General features: G+C 43.0%; 1 protein-coding gene across 3 annotated transcripts in view; it reads left to right on the top strand.

Moving 5' to 3' along the window:
- The first annotated feature begins 7,407 nt into the window (after positions 1 to 7,407).
- LOC147300756 (ribonuclease inhibitor-like) overlaps positions 7,408 to 25,956 on the top strand; it is a 92,063-nt gene continuing 73,514 nt past the window's right edge. Inside the window, exons 1-3 of one of the 3 annotated variants that reach the window (XM_086284824.1) lie at positions 7,408 to 7,889; positions 16,353 to 16,532; positions 18,835 to 19,008. In XM_086284824.1, the coding sequence (XP_086140950.1) occupies positions 7,693 to 7,889; positions 16,353 to 16,532; positions 18,835 to 19,008 (551 nt within the window). In that variant the 5' untranslated portion in view covers positions 7,408 to 7,692. The remainder of the gene's footprint in view (positions 7,890 to 16,352; positions 16,533 to 18,834; positions 19,009 to 25,956) is intronic. The other 2 variants (XM_086284825.1, XM_086284823.1) reach the window with 2 other exon arrangements.

The raw sequence follows: 25,956 nt of genomic DNA on the forward strand, positions 1-25,956 counted from the left end.
ACTGAAAAAATGTAAGAGAAGAGAAGAACACTCCCGAGTGTGGGAGGACAGAAGGATCAGCTTTGTTTCAGATTTGAGAGATAAACTTTATTTATTTATTTATTTATTTATTTATTTATTTATTTAGGACAGTGCATGTTAATGAACATAAATGTAAAAAAAAAATTACATGAATGTAAACATACCAGATTATAGCCAAGGACTAATTTCCATCTGTTGTCCTTAAGCATAAAAAATAGACATAATAATTCATAAAAATTCATCATTCATTCATAATAAAAACTCCGTCACCAAACTTACACATACACACCATTCTGTTCCCAAATAAAACATTAAAACTATACAATTCATACATGATCGCACACTTGATTTGTCCATAACCAGTTTTTAACCTTTGCCTTAAACAAACTGAGTGTAGAGCATTCTCTAATGGGTTGAGGAAGACTGTTCCACAGATGGCCTCCCTGGACAGAGAGGACATTCTGCCCAAATGCTGTCCGTCTGTGGGGTATAAACAAGTCTCCTCGGATTGTAGCTCGAGTGGTCCTGTCTGAGCTTTCTTTATGCCTAATGAACTGCTTTAATGGTGGTGGAGCAAGGGAGTGTAAGACTTTATATATTAAACACACTCTTTTACGTTTCACCTAGTTATTGAAGTTCAGTAATTTATGTTTTTTTAACACATGACAGTGGTGGTGGGAAGTCGGTTTTTTGTCAAGTAGTTTTAAACTTCTTTTATAAATGTTTTCAATAGTTTTAAGTGTTGTTGGACAAGCAAGTGACCAGGACGTCAAACAATAGTCCATATGAGAGATGATCATTGAGTAAAAATAAGTTTTTGCAACATTCATATTTAAATTATTACGTAAATTTCGATTATTAAATTTACACTGAGGATCTTCATGGTAAAGTCTGTTTTCTTCTTCTCTGGTTTAGTCCATTGACTGCAGCAGAACAATGTTCACATTTCAAACAGTGATACTCAACGTATGGCCCGCGGCCCACACGCGGCCTGCCCACCTTTCCTGATTCAGAGAGAGGGGACCCTGATTAACTGTGTAGCTTCTTCCTCACAGTTCTAAGTATCAGACACAACAATGAATAATCCACAGCTGACTGTCTTTAGCAGGTCAAAGGTCACGGCACACAGCAGACAGTCAGAAATATTCTAACTCTGATCATTTATCAGTTGTGACACTGTGAGACTTGATCAGAGGTGTGATCATCACAGCAGAGGCCTTTGTGTCAAAGTCACTGAGGATCAAACAGAAACACATGAAGCAGATTTTCCTCTTCTGGCTTTTTATAGCAGATAACCTTCAAAATATTCTGCAGTCGATCAAAAACTGAAGCAAACCATGAAGCAACATGTGAACATGAGCTGATGCTGCTGAAGTGAAGCAAAGTTACAGAGGTTTGATTACAGACACAGCTGAGAGTTTGTAATCTGTCATCATTTTAAAAAGTTTCCATGGAACAGCAGAAATGAGGCTTTACTGTCAGAGGCCGACAGCACTGAACACAACAGCAGACTGGTGGCTAATAAACAGTGAATGATGCAGAAACAGATGTTTGAAGCTGTTCTTGGAGTCCACTGAGAGAGAGAGAGCTGTGCAGGCAGGAACAGCCAAAGTCAGAGAGAATTCATGAGCATATTGATCAAACGTGAAGCAGAGTTTGGATCTTCTTTTGCTGCTGCTTCACTCAGTTTTGGTTGGAGACAGATGAAACCTGCAGCTTCAGGATCTGTGAGCTGTCCACTTTCAGCCCCGACGGCGTGTCCGTGTACGTGCCGTCGAGTGAACGATCCACGCTCTGTGTTTCCATCTTTGTGTGTTTAGCTGCTCTCATTTACTGTTTTATCTGTTTGCTGCTTGTTGAAATAGTTTGTGAGCTTTAACCTGAGATTCTGGCAAAATACATTTATATTACAGTTTTTACCGAATGCTTAAACCCTAACTGTGATTCCTGTAGCACAATTTCTAAAACTAGTCAGACTTATAGCAAAACCACTCACTGAGTGTGCAAAACTAAAAGCACAAAAACTGCTTTGCACTCAGTTTGCAATTTTGTAACACACACTTTGCAAAACTGTAGGCACAATTCACTGCACAACACTCAATTTCCAAATTTCCAACACACTCCTAGCAAAAGTATACACATGTATGGCTATCATTAACACTAATTTGCCAACTGTCTGGCACACTTTCACATGTGAAAACTTTCTTAGATAATTCGTTCACTTTGCAATCAGCCTAAGCACTATAATACAGGTAAGCTGTGTGTGTGGAGTACAATGGAGGGAGCAGAAAGAGTGAGAAGAAGAGGAGGCCGAGGAAGAGGACGTGGAGGTGAAGAAGTAGGATGAAGAGGACGACAAGGACAAGGAGGAGCAAGAGGAAGATGAGGAGGGGGGAGAGGAAAATGAGGAGGGGGGAGAGGAAGGGTAGGAAGAGTAAGAAATAGAATTACTGATGACATCAGAGCTACAATAGTGGACCATGTAATCAACCGTGGAGTGACCCTGAGGGTAGCTGGCCAACGGGTCCAGCCTAACTCGAGCCGCTACACTGTAGCAAGTACCATAAGGACATCTTGAAATGAGAATCGGTTAGTTGTGTGCTTAGTAGATGATGGCTTGTGTGTACTGTTTGATACGGAAACACCACTTTTACGAAGGTGTGAAGAGTTAGTCTAGCTGTGTTTGCTTTTGCAAGAGAACTACAATGTTTTGATGATTGGGTGACAGGTTTTCTTATTTGTGTGAAGAGTTTTGCAAAATTAGCCAATAGTTACAAAAAATGTGCTTAAGCAATCAGAAAAAACTGTATGGCGATTGCAAATAATCCTATACTTGGAAATAAACACTTGTGTTTGTTTTGATGTGTTTGACTAAACACCAGTACTTGAAGTTTGGATCCCTCTATGCTTATGGATCTATGACAGAAGTATGAGCTCAAACTGACATAGCCTACCTTGTGCACAGGGAAGGCAAACGCCAGATGTGTTTTGTATTCATACCATCGGTGTGCAGTTGGCGCATTGTGTGCTTAGTAGATGATGGCTTGTGTGTACTGTTTGATACGGAAACACCATTTTTACGAAGGTGTGAAGAGTTAATCTAGCTGTGTTCGCTTTTGCAAGAGAACTACAATGTTTTGATTATTGGGTGACAGGTTTTCTTATTTGTGTGAAGAGTTTTGCAAAATTAGCCAATAGTTACAATAAATGTGCTTAAGCAATCAGAAAAAACTGTAAACATCGATTCAGGATTGAATGAATCAACATCGTTTTATTCAAATTAAAACCATTTAAATGGGAACATGAATTTTTTACAGCCGCCTCTAATGCTGGGTAATGTCAGCTGGTCCATGTGCAGCTGGCTGTGAGGCTCAGGGAGCGTCTACAAAGTGCAACACTGAAAGAACATCATCCATAAATATTGAGTAAGAACTGGACTCTCATACAGCGAGACTCAAATGCCTTTAAACATCAGCTTATCCTGCTGATCCAAGTCCAACACTGAGTTTGTAAAAAACATGTTTGTCAATCATTTTGTTTGGTTTCTGAGGAAAAAGATTCAATAACTTGCTGCTAATACACAACATTTCATCATATTTCCTCATAACCCTCTTTTGTCTGACCATTTGATCCCATTTGAATTTGCAATAAAGGATCCACAGAGTTTGGTGACAATAATGACAGTAGATGTTTGTGTGAAAGTGCTGAAAGCAAATGAGTGTGTGATGTTCTTTCAGTGTTGCACTTTGTAGACGCTCCCTGAGCACTGGTCTCACAGCCAGCTGCACATAGAGACCAGTGTTGTTAGTCCAGGTCAGAAGATGACTTGTTGGAATGAAAATGAGCTTGTAGTTTGTCTGCTTTAATAATGTGACTGGAAAAAGGTGTTGGACTTCAAATATGTCCATTTCTGTCACACTTCACCTTTAAAAGTGAAGCCATGTGGTTCCTGGAAGGAAAAACACGACTTTTTCAAGTCTTTGTCCTGTTTTTATGAGAAATGTACGACTTTAATGTTCTTCTTTTTTTTAACTCAATTTTTATTATAATTTACACCATTGCAACTTGTGCTTGTCAATGTTCACAAGTAGGACAGTTACAGGAACTGCAATGCAGAAATGTAGATTAAAATAAGAACTGCAATTAGGAAGCACAAAACAAAACCCAAGCAAGCAAACAAACAAACAGACAACAACATAACAAAAACAAAACAAAACCCAAGCAAAACAAAACCCAAGCAAACAAACAAACAGACAACAACAAAAAGAAAATAAAAACAAAAACTTTATGTGATATTAAATAACATGTGACAAACTTAGCCGTAAATGGACAAAACGAAACAGACCTATGCTAAATTATTGAAACAGTAAAGCATGTATGGGTCGCCAACGCTCAGTAAACAATTCTCTCTGAATCCGCAGAGCAGATGTTATTTCCTCCATCTGGTAAATTTCTCTTGCTTTATCAATCCACATATTATATGAAGGTGGGTCAAGATTCAGCCATTTAATAGTGATACACTTTAGTGCTGCTGTAAGATTCTTAAGAGATACGTTTTATTGTTTCCCGCAAAACCCTTTGGTAAGACTCCTAAAATGACTAACTGTTGGTCTTTGTTAATGGTTGTTGGAAAACTGTACTGAGAACTTTAAATATGTCATTCCAAAGTGAGCAGATTTTTGGGCATGACCAGAATATATGTGAGTGGGTTCCTAAAGAAGTACCACAATTTCGCCAGCAGTTGTCAGGATTTGTAGGCTTCATTTTGGCCATTATCTCTGGGGTTCTAAAATATCTCATGACCACCTTCCATTTAAATTCTCTCCACAGCCCAGAATTAGTCACCAGATGGGCTTCACCGAACACCTCTTCCCAGGTGTCCTCTGAGATTTGAGTGCCAGTCTCAGCTTCCCACCTTGCCTTAATATCCAAAGTTGCATTTGTATTGAAACTCATAAATGTGTTATAAAAATGAGTGATTAATTTTGGGGAGGAATTACTTTGAAATGTTTTTAGAAATATTTCCTCAATGGGTGAGGGCTCCAAAACTTGCCTCCATTCTTTATGTTTTGTCAAAAAGCTTCTTAGCTGCAGAAATCTAAAAAAGTCAGAAGAAGGAAGCCGAAACTGACCTCAACTGTTCAAATGAGCTCAGGTGCCCATTCCTCACAACATGACAAAGTTTATGAAGCCCGCTATGTGACCATGCTCTGAAGCCAGAGTCTTCCACAATAGGAGAAAAACCCTGCAGGGAGGAGAGGCTTGATAGAATTGAAATTTCTTTTGGAAGACCAAATGATTGTTTGATTCTACGCCAAATCTTTAGTGTGACCCTCGTCCGTTCCCCCATATGCACATTTTTAATTGAAATGTTAGAAAAAAGCAGGGATTCCAATGATCTTTCGCACATTGTCTTCTCAATGTTTAGCCACTGAGTTTCAGACAAATCCCGCACCCATACAGTCAGGGGTCTCATCTGAGCTGCCCAGAAATAATATTTCAGATTTGGAACAGCCAATCCCCCCTGCAGGTTTGACAGTTTTAATGTTTGGAACTTGATCATCCCTCATGTGTATTTAGTCTCTGTGTTTCATGTCTCTGTGTCGCGTCATCTGTGTTCCCACCCTCCATATTTTCATGCCCAGTCTTTTGTATTCTTAGCCATAGCTTTCCGTGTCTTCATGATTTATTATAGTATTAGTTCCCCAGTTTAGTTCTCTTCACTGTGATTCTGCCTTGTTTGATGTCTTCAGCTGAAATAAAGGCTCGCTTTTCGTTCAAAACTCAGTTTCATGTCTGCGCCAGTGTCTGCGCCTGAGTCCTCCACACACTCTCCATACGGTCAGCCACTGTGACCGTGACACTAAACTACATGCTGTGTGCAGCCACTCTCCTGAGCCTGTATTATATACACAGCGGTTACAATGACAAACTGAATACAATCTCATATCTACAAAACAGGCTGAGTCAAAGTTGCAGCTACGCTTATGAACATGGAGAAAAAACAGGCGAGTTATCAGCTCACCAGCTACGACTAAGAACAGCTAACCAACTATCCTTGAGATCTACAATGACCAGGGAATAAGGTCTACAGACAACCAAACTATCCTTGAGATCCACAAGGATTTCAATAAGGTGTTTGATATTCCCTCCTTGGGAGAAGATGCGATCGCTAGTCTGGAGGAACCTGTCTCTAATGTTGGAATTGAAACGGCCGTACGGAGCATGCAGTCTGGAAAATCTGCTGCCCCGACGGGTATCCATCTGATTTTTTCATAAAGTTTTCTGACCGACTGAATTCACTGTTAAAATCAACTTTTGAAGAATCCTTCCTCTCACAGTCGTTGCCTCCAACAATGCATCAAGCAGTGATGTGTTTAATTGTAAAACAGGAAAAAGACCATTTAGATTGTCGTTCATGTCGTTTAATATCTTTGTTCAACACAGACACCAAGATCCTGGCTCAAGTGTTGGCCCGTCGCTTACACAAGTATTTGTCCTCCATTATTTCACCAGACCAGACGGGCTTTATTAGGCACTCTTTTTTGAACATTAGAGCTCTATTAAATATCATTTATACCCATGTTAAAGGTGATACATTGGAAACTGTAATTTGGCTTGACGCAGAAAAGGCGTTGGATCAAGTGAGATGGGATTTTTTTTTATACGCTTAAAAAATGTGGCTTTAATTTTGTATCTTGGATAAAAGTATTGTATTGCTCCCCTCTAACAGCCGTCCAGACTAACAATAATCTGCCCCCCAGGACAGGGATGCCCTCTGTCTCCTTTTTGCCATTGAACCGCTAGCTGTTGCTCTGAGACAATGTGTTGGTGTTGAGGGAAAACATCGAGGGGTATCGAACATGAAGTCTCTCTTTATGCCGACGACATGATTTTATTTATTTCCAACCCATCGAACAGCCTCCGCAAACTTTTGGATAGACTTACAATAATAATAATAATAATACGTTTTATTTATAGGCGCCTTTAAGAGCCTCAAGGTCACCTTAATGCATACTTAAGGAATTTGGGACAATTTCTGGATATAAAGTGAATTTTGGGAAGAGCGAGGCAAAGTCTATCTGTACGACAACTGGGGAGTTTTGTGTATTTTAGCCCCTTTTAAACCCAGCTATAACAAGTTTAAGTACTCGGGCATCTGGGTGACAAGAAAACCACAAAGACTTGTATAAAACTATCTTCCTTTATTGTCGAAGCTTAAAGAGGATTTTGGAAAATGTGAGTTTTGCCTCTTTATATTTATGGTGGGAATGCAGAACAAGGAGCAAAGATGAATGTGATGCTGAATCAGCAGAAGACTTGGACTCATTTGATTCCAGCTTTGATATCATTGATTTCAATATGTCCATTTCTGTCACACTTCACCTTTAAAAGTGAAGCCATGTGGTTCCTGGAAGGAAAAACACGACTTTTTCAAGTCTTCGTCCTGTTTTTATGAGAAATGTACGACTTTAATGTGAAACATTCAGAGTTTTTTCTCTTGTTGTGTTTGTTTGAAGCTGCTTCCTGTTGGCTTCAGCTGTTTGGAGTTTCCATTTTCTAAACTTCTACATTCTGAACCTTCTTCAGCTCTGAACAGATGATGAAACACTGAATGATTTCAAGCTCTTTGTCTAATAAACTTACATCTTTCATTCTTTATACAGATTGATGGACTGTGGTTTGTCAGATATTGGCCTTGATTATCTGGCAGCAGCACTGAAGTCCAACCCCTCCCATCTGAGACAGCTGGACCTGAGTAATGACTCCTCCTGGTTTTCGACCAACAACTACAAGCTGCAGGATCCAGGAGTGAAGCATCTGTGTGGTTTCCTGGAGAGTCCAGGATGTAAACTTGAAACTCTGAGGTCAGTCAGCATGTTTTAGTTGTGCTGAGATGAATATGATGTGAAAGTTGTGCTGACACTAAACTGCAGACATCAGGCTGATATTATACTGATCCACACTGAGGATCTTCATGGTAAAGTCTGTTTTCTTCTTCTCTGGTTTAGTCCATTGACTGCAGCAGAACAATGTTCACATTTCAAACAGTGATACTCAACGTATGGCCCGCGGCCCACACGCGGCCTGCCCACCTTTCCTGATTCAGAGAGAGGGGACCCTGATTAACTGTGTAGCTTCTTCCTCACAGTTCTAAGTATCAGACACAACAATGAATAATCCACAGCTGACTGTCTTTAGCAGGTCAAAGGTCACGGCACACAGCAGACAGTCAGAAATATTCTAACTCTGATCATTTATCAGTTGTGACACTGTGAGACTTGATCAGAGGTGTGATCATCACAGCAGAGGCCTTTGTGTCAAAGTCACTGAGGATCAAACAGAAACACATGAAGCAGATTTTCCTCTTCTGGCTTTTTATAGCAGATAACCTTCAAAATATTCTGCAGTCGATCAAAAACTGAAGCAAACCATGAAGCAACATGTGAACATGAGCTGATGCTGCTGAAGTGAAGCAAAGTTACAGAGGTTTGATTACAGACACAGCTGAGAGTTTGTAATCTGTCATCATTTTAAAAAGTTTCCATGGAACAGCAGAAATGAGGCTTTACTGTCAGAGGCCGACAGCACTGAACACAACAGCAGACTGGTGGCTAATAAACAGTGAATGATGCAGAAACAGATGTTTGAAGCTGTTCTTGGAGTACACTGAGAGAGAGAGAGCTGTGCAGGCAGGAACAGCCAAAGTCAGAGAGAATTCATGAGCATATTTATCAAACGTGAAGCAGAGTTTGGATCTTCTTTTGCTGCTGCTTCACTCAGTTTTGGTTGGAGACAGATGAAACCTGCAGCTTCAGGATCTGTGAGCTGTCCACTTTCAGCCCCGACGGCGTGTCCGTGTACGTGCCGTCGAGTGAACGATCCACGCTCTGTGTTTCCATCTTTGTGTGTTTAGCTGCTCTCATTTACTGTTTTAGCTGTTTGCTGCTTGTTGAAATAGTTTGTGAGCTTTAACCTGAGATTCTGGCAAAATACATTTATATTAAAAAATCGATTTCACGTTATCCAAGCCAGAATCGATTTTAATCGATAAATCGATTATAAAAACCCACCCCTTGTGCTGATGTTCCCTCCTTGAATGCACAACAAGTACGGTGCTGGTCTTTCTCGGGTGGAGCAGAGACAGATTGAAGTCTTTCAGGCTTTAGTGCCGACTTCCCTGACAGAGGCTGGACTCCATGGTCTGCACAGGAGGCTTCTACACTGTGTGGAGGTGACTCCTGGACTTGAAGACAGGCTGCAGGTACATGTGTGATGAAGAGGAGCTACAGCAGTGTGATGGAGCTGCAGGTGTGAAGGAAGTCCTGCTGTCCTGTCCCACCCTCATCTTTGCTTCCTCTGTCTTCTCTGGACTTGTCCTCCTGTTTCAGAAACAGCACTGCTTCATGCCGAGGGTGGACGGGAGCGTTGGCTCTGATTCTTTTACCGTCCACCACAAGGAGACACTGATGCTGACCTCCTGATTCATCTGCATGTGTTCTGCTTCACACTGCTCACCTCCACCAAAGACTTCACAAACATCTTCTTTCTTTGAGTCCAGTTTGTCCCACAAACACTTCCAAATCTCCTCCTCTGAGATTCTGCAGCTTCTTGCAGTGTGACTCAGCTGACTTCTGACAGACCACAGACTGGCACAGCATCCACATGTGTCTTCTTTCAAACAGGCTCTTGATGTTTCCTCCCACATCATTCTGGCCTCTCAGTCTCCTTTGTTCTCCAGCTCTGTAGCTCCAGCTGGTGAAGCTTCAGTTTTCCATGTTGGTAACAGTAAACTACAACCTCTGCTGTCAGCTGGGTAACTAAACAGAGCTGCAGCACGTCTCTGTGGTGGTGCTACATCCAGCCTGCAGACGGCCGTCTACATGTTGTAGTGGTTTACAGTCACCAGGGGGCGCTGTCCCAGCCATGCAGGCAGTGGGCTGCTCTGCTTGTGCTGTTGTTGGTGAAGCTGAAGTGAAAGCGATAGGTTTGTAGTTTGAACCTATCCACTGGAACGTTAAGGACAATCTGCTACGCAGCAAAAAGCAAGACACAAGGCACCAAAGTTCTCTGGTTTACTCATGCATGAGGGAGACCTGGCTGGAGCCAAGCGTCGTTCCACCACTTGACCACCATCAGACTCTCAGCCAGGCTCCCCATAGCACTCCTTTTATTGTGGTTACATGAATATGCATAGGGTCATTAACATATAGCATCTCACATAGGTATACATGTGAACAAAGAATACTGTGTGTGTGTGTGTGTGTGTGTGTGTGTGTGTGTGTGTGTGTGTGTGTGTGTGTGTGTGTGTGTGTGTGGTACTGCTGATCAAAGGGTCATATAACATCCTTGGTCAGGAAGAGGGTAGACCCCCCTTCACCCTAGATGGTTCACCCTAGATAACATGGTGAGGAAGTCCAGCAGTTCATCTAAACAAAAAGCACTTAGACTAGAACAGACGTAGCTACGTTAATCCTGCCATAAAACAATAAGAGAAGGTACGACCTCTCTCGTGCTCCCAGGATGTGGGTGTGCATTCTAGTGTGGAATACACACCAAGCCCCTGCAGCCTGCTAAAGATCACACATCCTATCACTACACAATTGATTATACACCTCTAAGAATATATGGTTAAATATTTCCTAATACAAATGACAATAATAAAATCTAAACCCATCAGAAAGCGAGAGTTAAAACACTGAACAGTGTCCACTGAGCTTCTTATGCTATTCTCATGCTCAAAGAAGTTTAACAGGAAGGACGACTCGTCCATCAGGCGTCCAGCTGTCCGTGACCGTGTCCACAGCAGAGTGTGACCGAGGCTTCATGCTAACACGCACACATGAAGCTAATACCACCACGAGCAGCTGCTCAGTGGATTTGGAGGACAAATGTCTGCAGCTTCTCACAGGCAGTATGCAGAATGTGGATCTCCACAAAGACTGTGGAGAGCTCGTCCCACACTCTAAATCCACACTTGTCTGCACAAAACTTCTCACACGTTCCCGTCACAAGTGTCTTCTAAGTGAAGCTACCAGGTTCAGGTCCAGCTTGTTTATCTGGAGCTGCAGGAGATGATCCATCCTCACAAAGCAACACAGACAGCAGATATGCAAACACACAACACAACCAAAGGATTCTCTCTGCATGTCTGTGGCTGATGCTGCTGGAACGAAGCTGTTTGAAACCTTGTTGTTCTGCACTTTGGGACCAGAAGAGGAAACTGAAGCTCTGTGCAGAGGGTCCAATGGAAGCAGCCAAGCGCTGTAAGTGTCTGCTGTACAGGGATGCTGGTTCAGCTGTGGCTCAGTTTCACAGGGTGACTCAATAAAAGCAGCAGGAAATCAAAGCTTGATGCTTTCATCAGTGTGGAAATAAGAAAGTTTCCTGTGACAGACGCTGGAGCTCTTTCACTCTCAGCTTCACAGTTTCAGCTTCAAACTTCTTCCAACATGTTTCTAACACGGCCACATTCCACCTTAATGGAGCTGATATCTTGTGCATCAGCACATTTTCTAAAGGCAGCGATCACATCTTTAGTTTTGGATGTTTAACTGCAGATTGTTTATGTGTTTATAGCACATTAATTACAGCAGCAGCGTTGACCACAGTGCTGTACAAGAATCCAAGATAACTATTAAAATAACTCCTAATATTAATATCACACATCAAATATCAAATAACTCTCATGCTGTATTAAAAGCCAGTGAATACAAATGTGTTTTCAGAGCAGATTTACAGAGACTGACAGCAGGAGCTGGGGCTGTTCGATAGAACGATGTATATATGATGACCATATGAAAACGTCTATCGTTTCATATCACGCTCTTTGTTTCCTGCTTATGTGTTTGTGTTTTCCAGATAAAGCTTTCAAAATAAATCTGAAGATCCTGTTGAGAGTTTTCAAAATAAACACAATACATTACTGCGGTCGCTCGTTTATCGAGTTACGTTCTAAAAATAAGTCTCAGAATGAAGTAGCAGCTTTATGTTTTACAAGTATTATAGAAGTTTTAAGGCAGTTAAACCCTCACTGCACACTTTCTACACTTTTCTCAGACAGGCATGAACATTTTCACACTTTTCTCTCTTGTTTAAACAAAGTTCAAACCTTCATAGAAAAATAAGTTCATTATTAAAGAATGAAAGCAAAGTGTTTCTGAAACGTGTCAAATCAGCCTTTGCTGGCATTAAATGAGCTTCTGTGTGAGGAGCACTCGTCCATGGCCTGGGCTCCTCGCTGTCAGGTAAAGTTTCATAAAGCTTTTGAGTTTTTCTGCAGATAATGTTGGTGTCCAGCACGATGTTCTTTTTCCTGCGGTCACTGAGCCACAAAGCCAAAGCTGACTCCATCCTTACGATGTTCTTGTTGTGGACAGTTACAACCTTTTTGCCTCCTTGTTGAAACTATGATGGTCAGCATCTTCCTCTGCCTTTGGCTGCTACCACAGGTGCAAAACGTCTCGTCATCATTGTTGTTTGTTGGGACAAAACGTACAAACATACAGTGCAGCACTGCAGAGTCACACTGCTGTAAATTTGAACACATTCTGTACTGTACAGGAGACACGGCACGAGATTGGCTGACAATGGTCTACAGCCAATCAGGACGCAGAACACAATGCGCTGTAAAAAACAAAAACATGCAAAATTGAATTTAAAAGATCAGCGAAACAGCGAGGCCGCCAAAGGTGAACTGTGTTACAGCGAGGGACCAGCGTATATGTGGTTGTTGGGACGATAAATGTCTTTGAGCTTGTGTCAGAAGACGAGCTGCAGCTTTCTGGACCAGCTGCAGTCTTGCCAGGCAGGTCCCACTAACTCCAACATATAAGGAGTTACAATAATCCAGCTGGGACGTCATGAAAACGTGGATCGCCCGTTCAAGGTTTTTAAAAGATATAAATGATCTCACCTTAGATAAAAGCCTCAGTTTGAAGAAAGACCGCTGTACAACTGAGCTCAGCTGTTTTTCAAATTGCCGTCAAATATAAGCCCCAAATGTAATAATGCGATTTAATAAAAGAGCTGAACCAGTCTAATAGAGCGCCCTTGATGCCGCCATGCTCCAATGGTGAGGTCAAGATGCTGTGGTCAAGGCAGCAGTCAGATCCAAAAGCACAGCGGAGTCTCCTGATCAGTGGCTGATAAAAGATCATTAAGAACTTTTCAAAGTGCAGTTTCAGTGCTGTGAAGAGCTTTAAAACCAGACTGAAACCTTTACAACAGATTGCAGCTGAACAAATATAATCTTTTACAAAATCTTCGACAGGAAGGGAAGCTTTGAAATAGGCCTGAAGTTTGAGCAGACAGAGGATCCAGATCAGGTTTTTAGTACAGGCTGTACAACAGCATGTTTAAAACAGGCTGTACAACACCTGAACTAAGACTGCTGTTAAAAATCGCTAAGATGTCGGAACCGACAACCTTTAAAATCTTTTTAAACACGTGTTGGAACAACTTCATTTGGACAAGATGATGTCTCTATAGCATCACATCGTTCCTCCACCTGATCAAACCACACAGGCTCAAACTGATCAAAAACAGCTGAGCAGGTGAATATTTTAGCCCCGGTGCGATCTCGGGCGAGAGTATCGATGATGGCCAAAGGGCAGCGTCCAGCTCTACGGCCGCTGAAGAGCAGACTCAACAGACGCGCGTGATGTGGATCCTACTGCTCTAAAACTGGAGCTTCTTCAATCCATTAAAGAGGACATTAGTACGCTGTTAAAAGAAGAAGTCAGAAATGCATTGAAAGAAGATTTTGACAATATAAGGGCTGACGTGCAAGGACTGAGAAATGAGATCGCTAACAGCATGGCGGCAACGTGCGGCGAAGTTGATGGAGTAAAGGTTAGAGTGAAAGAAGCTGAGGATGGGCTGTCAATGTGGAGCGATGAGGTGACCACCCTGCAGTCTACAGTAGAGAGTATGAAGGAGGAGCTGTCTGACCTGAAGGATAAATGTGATGAAGGCAGGAAGCGGAGAGCTAACATCCACATCATAGGGATCCCAGAGGGCCTGGACTCAAGCTCCTCCACGGCCGTATCCGTGCTACTACGTGAAGTGCTGGGTATGGATAAAGACGTTATTGTCGACCGCTCACACAGGAGCCCTATCCTGAGAAAGCCAGCTGGTGACCCGCACGCCGTCATAGCCGAGCGTCACTACTACCAGGATTGTGTGGCTACGCCGTGCCAGGGCCCAAGCCCCGCTTGAGTTTAACGGACAACCTATTGCAATATTACGACTGGGCGATATGACCCAAAGTTCATATCTCGATATTCTTTAGCTGGATGGCGATATACGATATATATCTCGATATTTTTAAAGCCAGAAAGTACGAACAAAAAGAGAGTTCTTAGTCAAAGCTGTGTCCCAAATCTCACACAGGCACATTTATTAACATACAGCGTAGATGTACATGAAACAATTACTCAGGAATAAATGATCAGCATTTATTAAATAATAATGCTCCATAAATAAAAGAAAACAATGTTGTTTTTGTGCATAACAAAAAGCTCACAATCGTGCAGTCAAAATGTAAACAGACGCTGAGCATAATAACAAGCAGCTGCTCTGTTCCCAGGTTCTACTGCGTGACTGACAGCCTGGAGTTTGAAACCCTCTTTGTAACCGTGTCTCTTACAGGTGCCATTTATGGTCCTTATAAACACTCAATACAGTAATATTACGTTGAAGCAGAGTACGTATCACTCCGCGAGGCTCCTCGTAGCTGTAATGCTCCAACAATCCATCAAGCGGTGCGGCCTCGTAGCTTAGTAAAGTCGTACCAAAACATCTTTTGAAAGGTTTCTGAGCGCCGTGTAGCACATAAAATCGGTTCGAGGTCAGTAAGCACAACCAGAATTCATCCATAAGGCGCACTGTCGATTTATGAGAAAATTACAGGATTTTAAGTGCAGAAAATATAGTTTATGGTTTTCCTTTGATCTTAGCAAATATCTACGCCTCTAATTGGGACGATCACAGATTTTTCACTAATGTCTTTGCGCGGCTCCCCAATATGTCATCACACAATATCATCTTTGAGGGAGACCTAAACTGCTCATTATCTGCTATGGACCACAGTTCACACAAAAGTACACTTAGTCCAAACTCAGCATGCGTCATTCAGAGCTTTCTTGATAATTATGGGCTGGCTGATGTATGGAGATTTCATAATCCTGCTTCACATCAATACTCTTTTTTTTCTAATGTCCATAAAACATATATTTGTATAGAAAAACGTCTCCCTTTAGTTACAGAATGTGATTATAAGACTCTGGTGATTTCTTCTCTTGTTTTTTCAATGTGTATTCCTGATGCCTGCTCCAACTATCAGCCATGGAGATTCAACTCAGTGTTGTTAGCAGATGAAGAGTTTGTCAGTTACAAAAGGTCTCAAAGAGATTTTTTTTCTATCAATCAGACCCCAGAGATGTCATCATCAGTCATTTGGGAATCTCTAAAAGCATCTGAGAGGCCAAATAATTTCATTTTGTGCCAAACAAAGTGCAACACTGAAAGAACATCATCCATAAATATTGAGTAAGAACTGGACTCTCATACAGCGAGACTCAAATGCCTTTAAACATCAGCTTATCCTGCTGATCCAAGTCCAACACTGAGTTTGTAAAAACATGTTTGTCAATCATTTTGTTTGGTTTCTGAGGAAAATGATTCAATAACTTGCTGCTAATACACAACATTTCATCATATTTCCTCATAACCCTCTTTTGTCTGACCATTTGATCCCATTTGAATTTGCAATAAAGGATCCACAGAGTTTGGTGACAATAATGACAGTAGATGTTTGTGTGAAAGTGCTGAAAGCAAATGAGTGTGTGATGTTCTTTCAGTGTTGCACTTTGTAGACGCTCCCTGAGCACTGGTCTCACAGCCAGCTGCACATAGAGACCAGTGTTGTTAGTCCAGGTCAGAAGATGACTTGTTGGAATGAAAATGAGCTTGTAGTTTGTCTGCTTTAATAATGTGACTGGAAAAAGGTGTTGGACTTCAAATATGTCCATTTCTGTCACACTTCACCTTTAAAAGTGAAGCCATGTGGTTCCTGGAAGGAAAAACACGACTTTTTCAAGTCTTTGTCCTGTTTTTATGAGAAATGTACGACTTTAATGTGAAACATTCAGAGTTTTTTCTCTTGTTGTGTTTGTTTGAAGCTGCTTCCTGTTGGCTTCAGCTGTTTGGAGTTTCCATTTTCTAAACTTCTACATTCTGAACCTTCTTCAGCTCTGAACAGATGATGAAACACTGAATGATTTCAAGCACTTTGTCTAATAAACTTACATCTTTCATTCTTTATACAGATTGAAGAGCTGTGGTTTGTCAGATATTGGCCTTGATTATCTGGCAGCAGCACTGAAGTCCAACCCCTCGTATCCCACAGAGGTGGACCTGAGTGGAACCTACAGCCACCTGAAGGGTTCAGGAGTGAAGCATCTGTGTGGTTTTCGGGAGAATCCACGATGTCGATTTGAAACTCTGAGGTCAGTCAGCATGTTTTAGTTGTGCTGAGATGAATATGATGTGAAAGTTGTGCTGACACTAAACTGCAGACATCAGGCTGATATTATACTGATCCACACTGAGGATCTTCATGGTAAAGTCTGTTTTCTTCTTCTCTGGTTTAGTCCATTGACTGCAGCAGAACAATGTTCACATTTCAAACAGTGATACTCAACGTATGGCCCGCGGCCCACACGCGGCCTGCCCACCTTTCCTGATTCAGAGAGAGGGGACCCTGATTAACTGTGTAGCTTCTTCCTCACAGTTCTAAGTATCAGACACAACAATGAATAATCCACAGCTGACTGTCTTTAGCAGGTCAAAGGTCACGGCACACAGCACTCTGTGAAACAGTTTGGAGCAGGAATTCTTGCACATTTACAAACTGACACTGCTGCACGGCATGCTGGGTAATGCTAGCTGCTCAGGTATGGGCGTGCTAATGGCTGTGAGGCTCTGTGGCTGCAGAACACCGAAGAAGAGAAAAGAGAGGTGGAGGATGAAGAAAAGAGGCGGAGATGAAGCAGAAGTTTTGCTCCAGAGAGGAGCTGTGTCTGTGTGGGCAGGGCTCAGACAGCTCCGCCCACACAGTGACAGTGAAGCAGGTGAAGAGTAATAAATGAAGACAGCAGACAGTATTTGATAAGCTGATGTACAAACATGTAGGTCGTGTCCAAATTCATGGGCTGCATCCTCCTGAGGCCGCATTTGTAGACCGATTACGTCACAGCGACACGTCGAAGGCTGTCCAAATTCGTAGACTCCTCCGAATGCAGCCAACAAATGCGTCCTCCTTTTCCCCGAATTTGAAGGATGGGTCGGGTGTGTCCTTCGTGGCCTACCATATCCCAGAATTCATAGCGCGGCCCAGCCAAACTCCAGTTTCCAACAATGGCGGCCGCTACTAAGTTTTAAAATGACTCATACTAATCTTTTTCGGTCACAAAATAAACTTTTAACATATTTTCAGGCGAGAAAGTAGCTGTGTAAACATCAAATATCTGCTCGGTTTATCAAGATACCGCATATATGCAAAAGTGCTTCGACGTTTTCGGAGACGTCTGCTACCCACCAGCTCGATAGCTCGCCGGGAGCTCGAGGGTCACTGAAGCCGCCGAGAACGGCACAACTCCCGGCACATCATTTTCAGATCACCGCGGACTTTCGCTACTCAGCTTAAACGTGATATATAAGTCACTTAGACAACCTCAAAATGTTATTGTTTGGCTTTTTTCAGTGTTTTGTTTGTTCGTGAGTAAATCGGTTTGGCTGAGATTAAAGTTATTAGATTAGATTAGATAAAATAAAACTTTATTAATCCCCCAGGTGGGTTCCTCCTTGGTCTTTACAGAGCTGACTAAACGTCAAACAGAAAACTGATTAAACAGAAGTATGAGACGGTCGAGAATTTACGCCAGTGTCCTGTTATATTTTAGATAGCAAGGAGCAGACGGCTGAGTTTATTAAACTCCACCGAGACAGCGGTGACGCTAATCAGAAGGCTAGACCGTCCAATTTCCCCAGCCGTTTATTTCCAGCCTACCCGACCTTCTGAGGACCCAGCCCACGTAGACCGCAAAGGCCGGGTCCTCGGGAGGATGCAGCCCATGAATTTGGACACGACCGTAGAATGATGGTGGCAGCTACAGAAACAGGTCCATACAGACCGAAGCGTGTCTCAGTCTGAATGTACACTGCTGTTATAAGAGCTGTGGAAACTCAGGTCAAAAGGACGTAACCACACTGCTGACAGTTCCAGGACAGTCACAGAGTTACAGCATCATTTGTGACCATAAAGACAGAAAGCTCATCCAAATCCTGGGATTAAAAGTCTGTCCTGGTGGTGTCCAGTCAAACACGTCTCTGTGAAAGCTTCAATCCAACAGGCTCCAAAGTCCTTCTGCTCATTTCCTCGCCGGGTTCTTGATGCTCCTGTACCATCTCTCTGTCATCCTCCTCGCTCCCTCTTTGCACTCACAGTCTTTGTGCATCATTAACACTCACATGAGGAAACCCAAAGTTTTACTGGGCAGAAGATGATCATCAGTGACTCTGTCTTTAAAACACTCTTGTTAGAAATGTTCGACTTTAATGTGAAACATTCAGAGTTTTTTCTCTTGTCGTGTTTGTTTGAAGCTGCTTCCTGTTGGCTTCAGCTGTTTGGAGTTTCCATTTTCTAAACTTCTACATTCTGAACCTTCTTCAGCTCTGAACAGATGATGAAACACTGAATGATTTCAAGCACTTTGTCTAATAAACTTACATCTTTCATTCTCTATACAGATTGGAGCGCTGTGATTTGTCAGAGATCAGCTGTGATTATCTGGAAGCAGTGCTGAAGCTCAACCCTTCGTATCCCAGAGAGGTGGACCTGAGCTACCACAAGCTGCAGGATTCAGGAGTGAAGCAGCTGTGTGTTCTTCTGGAGAATCCACAACATCAAATTGAAACTCTGAGGTCAGTCTCCACGTTTTAGTTGTGCTGACACTGTCGATCTGTGGAACTAAAACCTTTATACAGGAAGTCTGGTTCAGCTCTTTGTAGACCTTCTAATCTCTGATGCTCTGAGTCTTACTCAGTAGATGATGCAGAGTTGTGAAGCCGATGTGGGTGAGGACACTCGCCCAGCTCTAACTACTTTGACGTCCAGGCGGCTTCCCTGCTTGTCCTGATACAAACAAACCTGAGTAACCTTGCAGGTCAGATCTCATCAGTCACACCTGTTATGGCAGCTCTCCTCTAGATTGTAGTTCTTGTTAACCTGGGATGGTTTTAGAAGCCTGGACCACAGACTGCAAGGGAAGATATTACTGGGAAAGGCCAAAGCAACCTATTAGACCCATTAAACACTAACATAGATGAATACTCAGATTTAAACCTTTATTGTTTCACAAAGGGTTAAAAAGGGAACGTCCACAGTTTAGACTGCAGCAGATTTTATTAAAGCAGTTTGACAGGAGCAAAGCAAAAACACAAAGAATAAGTGTTTCACATATTAATACATATAACATAATAATAAAAGAAAAGCAAAATAATGATACAAAAGAATGAAAAAGTTGTCCAGAGCAGCAGGATGTCTGAGGTCTGCAGAAACACAAAAACACAGCAGCTAAAAATAGTTGTTGAAAGAAAACGAGGTGGGAGCTGCTGATTCCTGAGCTTTGATACTGGATTAGCTTCAGTAGTTATTCCCATCACTGCTGTAGGAGCTACATTTAGTCACAGCTGATTGTCTCCTTTGACCAATCAGAAGACTACTGTTGTAAAAACAAGCAGACAAAGAACCAATGAGAGTGAAGAACAGGATAAAGAGCTCGTGTGATGGAGGCAAAGCAATAATCAGCAGACTGTAGCAGTTTCTATCTGGATGAAAGTAGAAGGAGCTCAGCGGAGCTCAGTCCCATATCTTTGGTTAGAAACAACATCAGTGATTTCCTGCTGCTCGAGATGATTCCAGCAGCTCTCATTACAGCAGCTGATGAGAGAAACAGCTGATGGCTCACAGCTCGTACACTGTTGGATCTCCAGATGTTCACGTGGCTGAAGTCTGTGAAGAAACTGTGGTCCACGTAGTTCACACGGCCTCAGATTGGACCGAGCTCCCTGGATCACTGCAGCATCCTCAGCTGGTACATGGACGTCTCTGCTCCTCAGTCTTGGAGCCCCTGCAGGTCCGTCCACACCACCAGGGTCTTCTCACTCACCTTTCCTTTGTCCTCGTCCTTCATCGGCCGTGCTGTGTCTTTGTTCCTGCGGTGTTGTTCCCACGATGCAGCGCTGATGTTCCCTCCTTGAATGCACAACAAGTACGGTGCTGGTCTTTCTCGGGTGGAGCAGAGACAGATTGAAGTCTTTCAGGCTTTAGTGGCGACTTCCCTGACAGAGGCTGGACTCCATGGTCTGCACAGGAGGCTTCTACACTGTGTGGAGGTGACTCCTGGACTCGAAGACAGGCTGCAGGTACATGTGTGATGAAGAGGAGCTACAGCAGTGTGATGGAGCTGCAGGTGTGAAGGAAGTCCTGCTGTCCTGTCCCACCCTCATCTTTGCTTCCTCTGTCTTCTCTGGACTTGTCCTCCTGTTTCAGAAACAGCACTGCTTCATGCCGAGGGTGGACGGGAGCGTTGGCTCTGATTCTTTTACCGTCCACCACAAGGAGACACTGATGCTGACCTCCTGATTCATCTGCATGTGTTCTGCTTCACACTGCTCACCTCCACCAAAGACTTCACAAACATCTTCTTTCTTTGAGTCCAGTTTGTCCCACAAACACTTCCAAATCTCCTCCTCTGAGATTCTGCAGCTTCTTGCAGTGTGACTCAGCTGACTTCTGACAGACCACAGACTGGCACAGCATCCACATGTGTCTCCTTTCAAACAGGCTCTTGATGTTTCCTCCCACATCATTCTGGCCTCTCAGTCTCCTTTGTTCTCCAGCTCTGTAGCTCCAGCTGGTGAAGCTTCAGTTTTCCATGTTGGTAACAGTAAACTACAGCCTCTGCTGTCAGCTGGGTAACTAAACAGAGCTGCAGCACGTCTCTGCGGTGGTGCTACATCCAGCCTGCAGACGGCCGTCTACATGTTGTAGTGGTTTACAGTCACCAGGGGGCGCTGTCCCAGCCATGCAGGCAGTGGGCTGCTCTGCTTGTGCTGTTGTTGGTGAAGCTGAAGTGAAAGTGATAGGTTTGTAGTTTGAACCTATCCACTGGAACGTTAAGGACAATCTGCTACGCAGCAAAAAGCAAGACACAAGGCACCAAAGTTCTCTGGTTTACTCATGCATGAGGGAGACCTGGCTGGAGCCAAGCGTCGTTCCACCACTTGACCACCATCAGACTCTCAGCCAGGCTCCCCATAGCACTCCTTTTATTGTGGTTACATGAATATGCATAGGGTCATTAACATATAGCATCTCACATAGGTATACATGTGAACAAAGAATACTGTGTGTGTGTGTGTGTGTGCGCGTGCGTGTGCGTGCGTGTGCGTGCGTGCGTGTGTGTGTGTGTGTGTGTGTGTGTGTGGTACTGCTGATCAAAGGGTCATATAACATCCTTGGTCAGGAAGAGGGTAGACCCCCCTTCACCCTAGATGGTTCACCCTAGATAACATGGTGAGGAAGTCCAGCAGTTCATCTAAACAAAAAGCACTTAGACTAGAACAGACGTAGCTACGTTAATCCTGCCATAAAACAATAAGAGAAGGTACGACCTCTCTCGTGCTCCCAGGATGTGGGTGTGCATTCCAGTGTGGAATACACACCAAGCCCCTGCAGCCTGCTAAAGATCACACATCCTATCACTACACAATTGATTATACACCTCTAAGAATATATGGTTAAATATTTCCTAATACAAATGACAATAATAAAATCTAAACCCATCAGAAAGCGAGAGTTAAAACCCTGAACAGTGTCCACTGAGCTTCTCATGCTCTTCTCATGCTCAAAGAAGTTTAACAGGAAGGACGACTCGTCCATCAGGCGTCCAGCTGTCCGTGACCGTGTCCACAGCAGAGTGTGACCGAGGCTTCATGCTAACACGCACACATGAAGCTAATACCACCACGAGCAGCTGCTCAGTGGATTTGGAGGACAAATGTCTGCAGCTTCTCACAGGCAGTATGCAGAATGTGGATCTCCACAAAGACTGTGGAGAGCTCGTCCCACACTCTAAATCCAAACTTGTCTGCACAAAACTTCTCACACGTTCCCGTCACAAGTGTCTTCTAAGTGAAGCTACCAGGTTCAGGTCCAGCTTGTTTATCTGGAGCTGCAGGAGATGATCCATCCTCACAAAGCAACACAGACAGCAGATATGCAAACACACAACACAACCAAAGGATTCTCTCTGCATGTCTGTGGCTGATGCTGCTGGAACGAAGCTGTTTGAAACCTTGTTGTTCTGCACTTTGGGACCAGAAGAGGAAACTGAAGCTCTGTGCAGAGGGTCCAATGGAAGCAGCCAAGCGCTGTAAGTGTCTGCTGTACAGGGATGCTGGTTCAGCTGTGGCTCAGTTTCACAGTGTGACTCAATAAAAGCAGCAGGAAATCAAAGCTTGATGCTTTCATCAGTGTGGAAATAAGAAAGTTTCCTGTGTCAGACGCTGGAGCTCTTTCACTCTCAGCTTCACAGTTTCAGCTTCAAACTTCTTCCAACATGTTTCTAACACGGCCATATTCCACCTTAATGGAGCTGATATCTTGTGCATCAGCACATTTTCTAAAGGCAGCGATCACATCTTTAGTTTTGGATGTTTAACTGCAGATTGTTTATGTGTTTATAGCACATTAATTACAGCAGCAGCGTTGACCACAGTGCTGTACAAGAATCCAAGATAACGATTAAAATAACTCCTAATATTAATATCACACATCAAATATCAAATAACTCTCATGCTGTATTAAAAGCCAGTGAATACAAATGTGTTTTCAGAGCAGATTTACAGAGACTGACAGCAGGAGCTGGGGCTGTTCGATAGAACGATGTATATATGATGACCATATGAAAACGTCTATCGTTTCATATCACGCTCTTTGTTTCCTGCTTATGTGTTTGTGTTTTCCAGATAAACCTTTCAAAATAAATCTGAAGATCCTGTTGAGAGTTTTCAAAATAAACACAATACATTACTGCGGTCGCTCGTTTATCGAGTTACGTTCTAAAAATAAGTCTCAGAATGAAGTAGCAGCTTTATGTTTTACAAGTATTATAGAAGTTTTAAGGCAGTTAAACCCTCACTGCACACTTTCTACACTTTTCTCAGACAGGCATGAACATTTTCACACTTTTCTCTCTTGTTTAAACAAAGTTCAAACCTTCATAGAAAAATAAGTTCATTATTAAAGAATGAAAGCAAAGTGTTTCTGAAACGTGTCAAATCAGCCTTTGCTGGCATTAAATGAGCTTCTGTGTGAGGAGCACTCGTCCATGGCCTGGGCTCCTCGCTGTCAGGTAAAGTTTCATAAAGCTTTTGAGTTTTTCTGCAGATAATGTTGGTGTCCAGCACGATGTTCTTTTTCCTGCGGTCACTGAGCCACAAAGCCAAAGCTGACTCCATCCTTACGATGTTCTTGTTGTGGACAGTTACAACCTTTTTGCCTCCTTGTTGAAACTATGATGGTCAGCATCTTCCTCTGCCTTTGGCTGCTACCACAGGTGCAAAACGTCTCGTCATCATTGTTGTTTGTTGGGGACAAAACGTACAAACATACAGTGCAGCACTGCAGAGTCACACTGCTGTAAATTTGAACACATTCTGTACTGTACAGGAGACACGGCACAAGATTGACTGACAATGGTCTACAGCCAATCAGGACGCAGAACACAATGCGCTGTAAAAAACAAAAACATGCAAAATTGCACAAAAAAGATCAGCGAAACAGCGAGGCCGCCAAAGGTGAACTGTGTTACAGCGAGGGACCAGCGTATATGTGGTTGTTGGGACGATAAATGTCTTTGAGCTTGTGTCAGAAGACGAGCTGCAGCTTTCTGGACCAGCTGCAGTCTTGCCAGGCAGGTCCCACTAACTCCAACATATAAGGAGTTACAATAATCCAGCTGGGACGTCATGAAAACGTGGATCGCCCGTTCAAGGTTTTTAAAAGATAGAAATGATCTCACCTTAGATAAAAGCCTCAGTTTGAAGAAAGACCGCTGTACAACTGAGCTCAGCTGTTTTTCAAAGGTCACATTGCCGTCAAATATAAGCCCCAAATGTAATAATGCGATTTAATAAAAGAGCTGAACCAGTCTAATAGAGCGCCCTTGATGCCGCCATGCTCCAATGGTGAGGTCAAGATGCTGTGGTCAAGGCAGCGGTCAGATCCAAAAGCACAGCGGAGTCTCCTGATCAGTGGCTGATAAAAGATCATTAAGAACTTTCCAAAGTGCAGTTTCAGTGCTGTGAAGAGCTTTAAAACCAGACTGAAACCTTTACAACAGATTGCAGCTGAACAAATATAATCTTTTACAAAATCTTCGACAGGAAGGGAAGCTTTGAAATAGGCCTGAAATTTGAGCGGACAGAGGATCCAGATCAGGTTTTTAGTACAGGCTGTACAACAGCATGTTTAAAACAGGCTGTACAACACCTGAACTAAGACTGCTGTTAAAAATCGCTAAGATGTCGGAACCGACAACCTTTAAAATCTTTTTAAACACGTGTTGGAACAACTTCATTTGGACAAGATGATGTCTTTATAGCATCACATCGTTCCTCCACCTGATCAAACCACACAGGCTCAAACTGATCAAAAACAGCTGAGCAGGTGAATATTTTAGCCCCGGTGCGATCTCGGGCGAGAGTATCGATGATGGCCAAAGGGCAGCGTCCAGCTCTACGGCCGCTGAAGAGCAGACTCAACAGACGCGCGTGATGTGGATCCTACTGCTCTAAAACTGGAGCTTCTTCAATCCATTAAAGAGGACATTAGTACGCTGTTAAAAGAAGAAGTCAGAAATGCATTGAAAGAAGATTTTGACAATATAAGGGCTGACGTGCAAGGACTGAGAAATGAGATCGCTAACAGCATGGCGGCGACGTGCGGCGAAGTTGATGGAGTAAAGGTTACAGTGAAAGAAGCTGAGGATGGGCTGTCAATGTGGAGCGATGAGGTGACCACCCTGCAGTCTACAGTAGAGAGTATGAAGGAGGAGCTGTCTGACCTGAAGGATAAATGTGATGAAGGCAGGAAGCGAAGAGCTAACATCCACATCATAGGGATCCCAGAGGGCCTGGACTCGAGCTCCTCCACGGCCGTATCCGTGCTACTACGTGAAGTGCTGGGTATGGATAAAGACGTTATTGTCGACCGCTCACACAGGAGCCCTATCCTGAGAAAGCCAGCTGGTAACCCGCACGCCGTCATAGCCGAGCGTCACTACTACCAGGATTGTGTGGCTACGCCGTGCCAGGGCCCAAGCCCCGCTTGAGTTTAACGGACAACCTATTGCAATATTACGACTGGGCGATATGACCCAAAGTTCATATCTCGATATTCTTTAGCTGGATGGCGATATACGATATATATCTCGATATTTTTAAAGCCAGAAAGTACGAACAAAAAGAGAGTTCTTAGTCAAAGCTGTGTCCCAAATCTCACACAGGCACATTTATTAACATACAGCGTAGATGTACATGAAACAATTACTCAGGAATAAATGATCAGCATTTATTAAATAATAATGCTCCATAAATAAAAGAAAACAATGTTGTGTTTGTGCATAACAAACAGCTCACAATCGTGCAGTCAAAATGTAAACAGACGCTGAGCATAATAACAAGCAGCTGCTCTGTTCCCAGGTTCTACTGCGTGACTGACAGCCTGGAGTTTGAAACCCTCTTTGTAACCGTGTCTCTTACAGGTGCCATTTATGGTCCTTATACACACTCAATACAGTAATA

This window comes from Aulonocara sp. 'chitande type north' Nkhata Bay, unplaced genomic scaffold, assembly GCF_057382095.1.
Source record: "Aulonocara sp. 'chitande type north' Nkhata Bay isolate Kocher_YH1m ecotype deep benthic unplaced genomic scaffold, A_spYH_male_GT1.1 unmapped_scaffold_2, whole genome shotgun sequence".
In the NCBI taxonomy this organism is placed as follows: domain Eukaryota; kingdom Metazoa; phylum Chordata; class Actinopteri; order Cichliformes; family Cichlidae; genus Aulonocara; species Aulonocara sp. 'chitande type north' Nkhata Bay.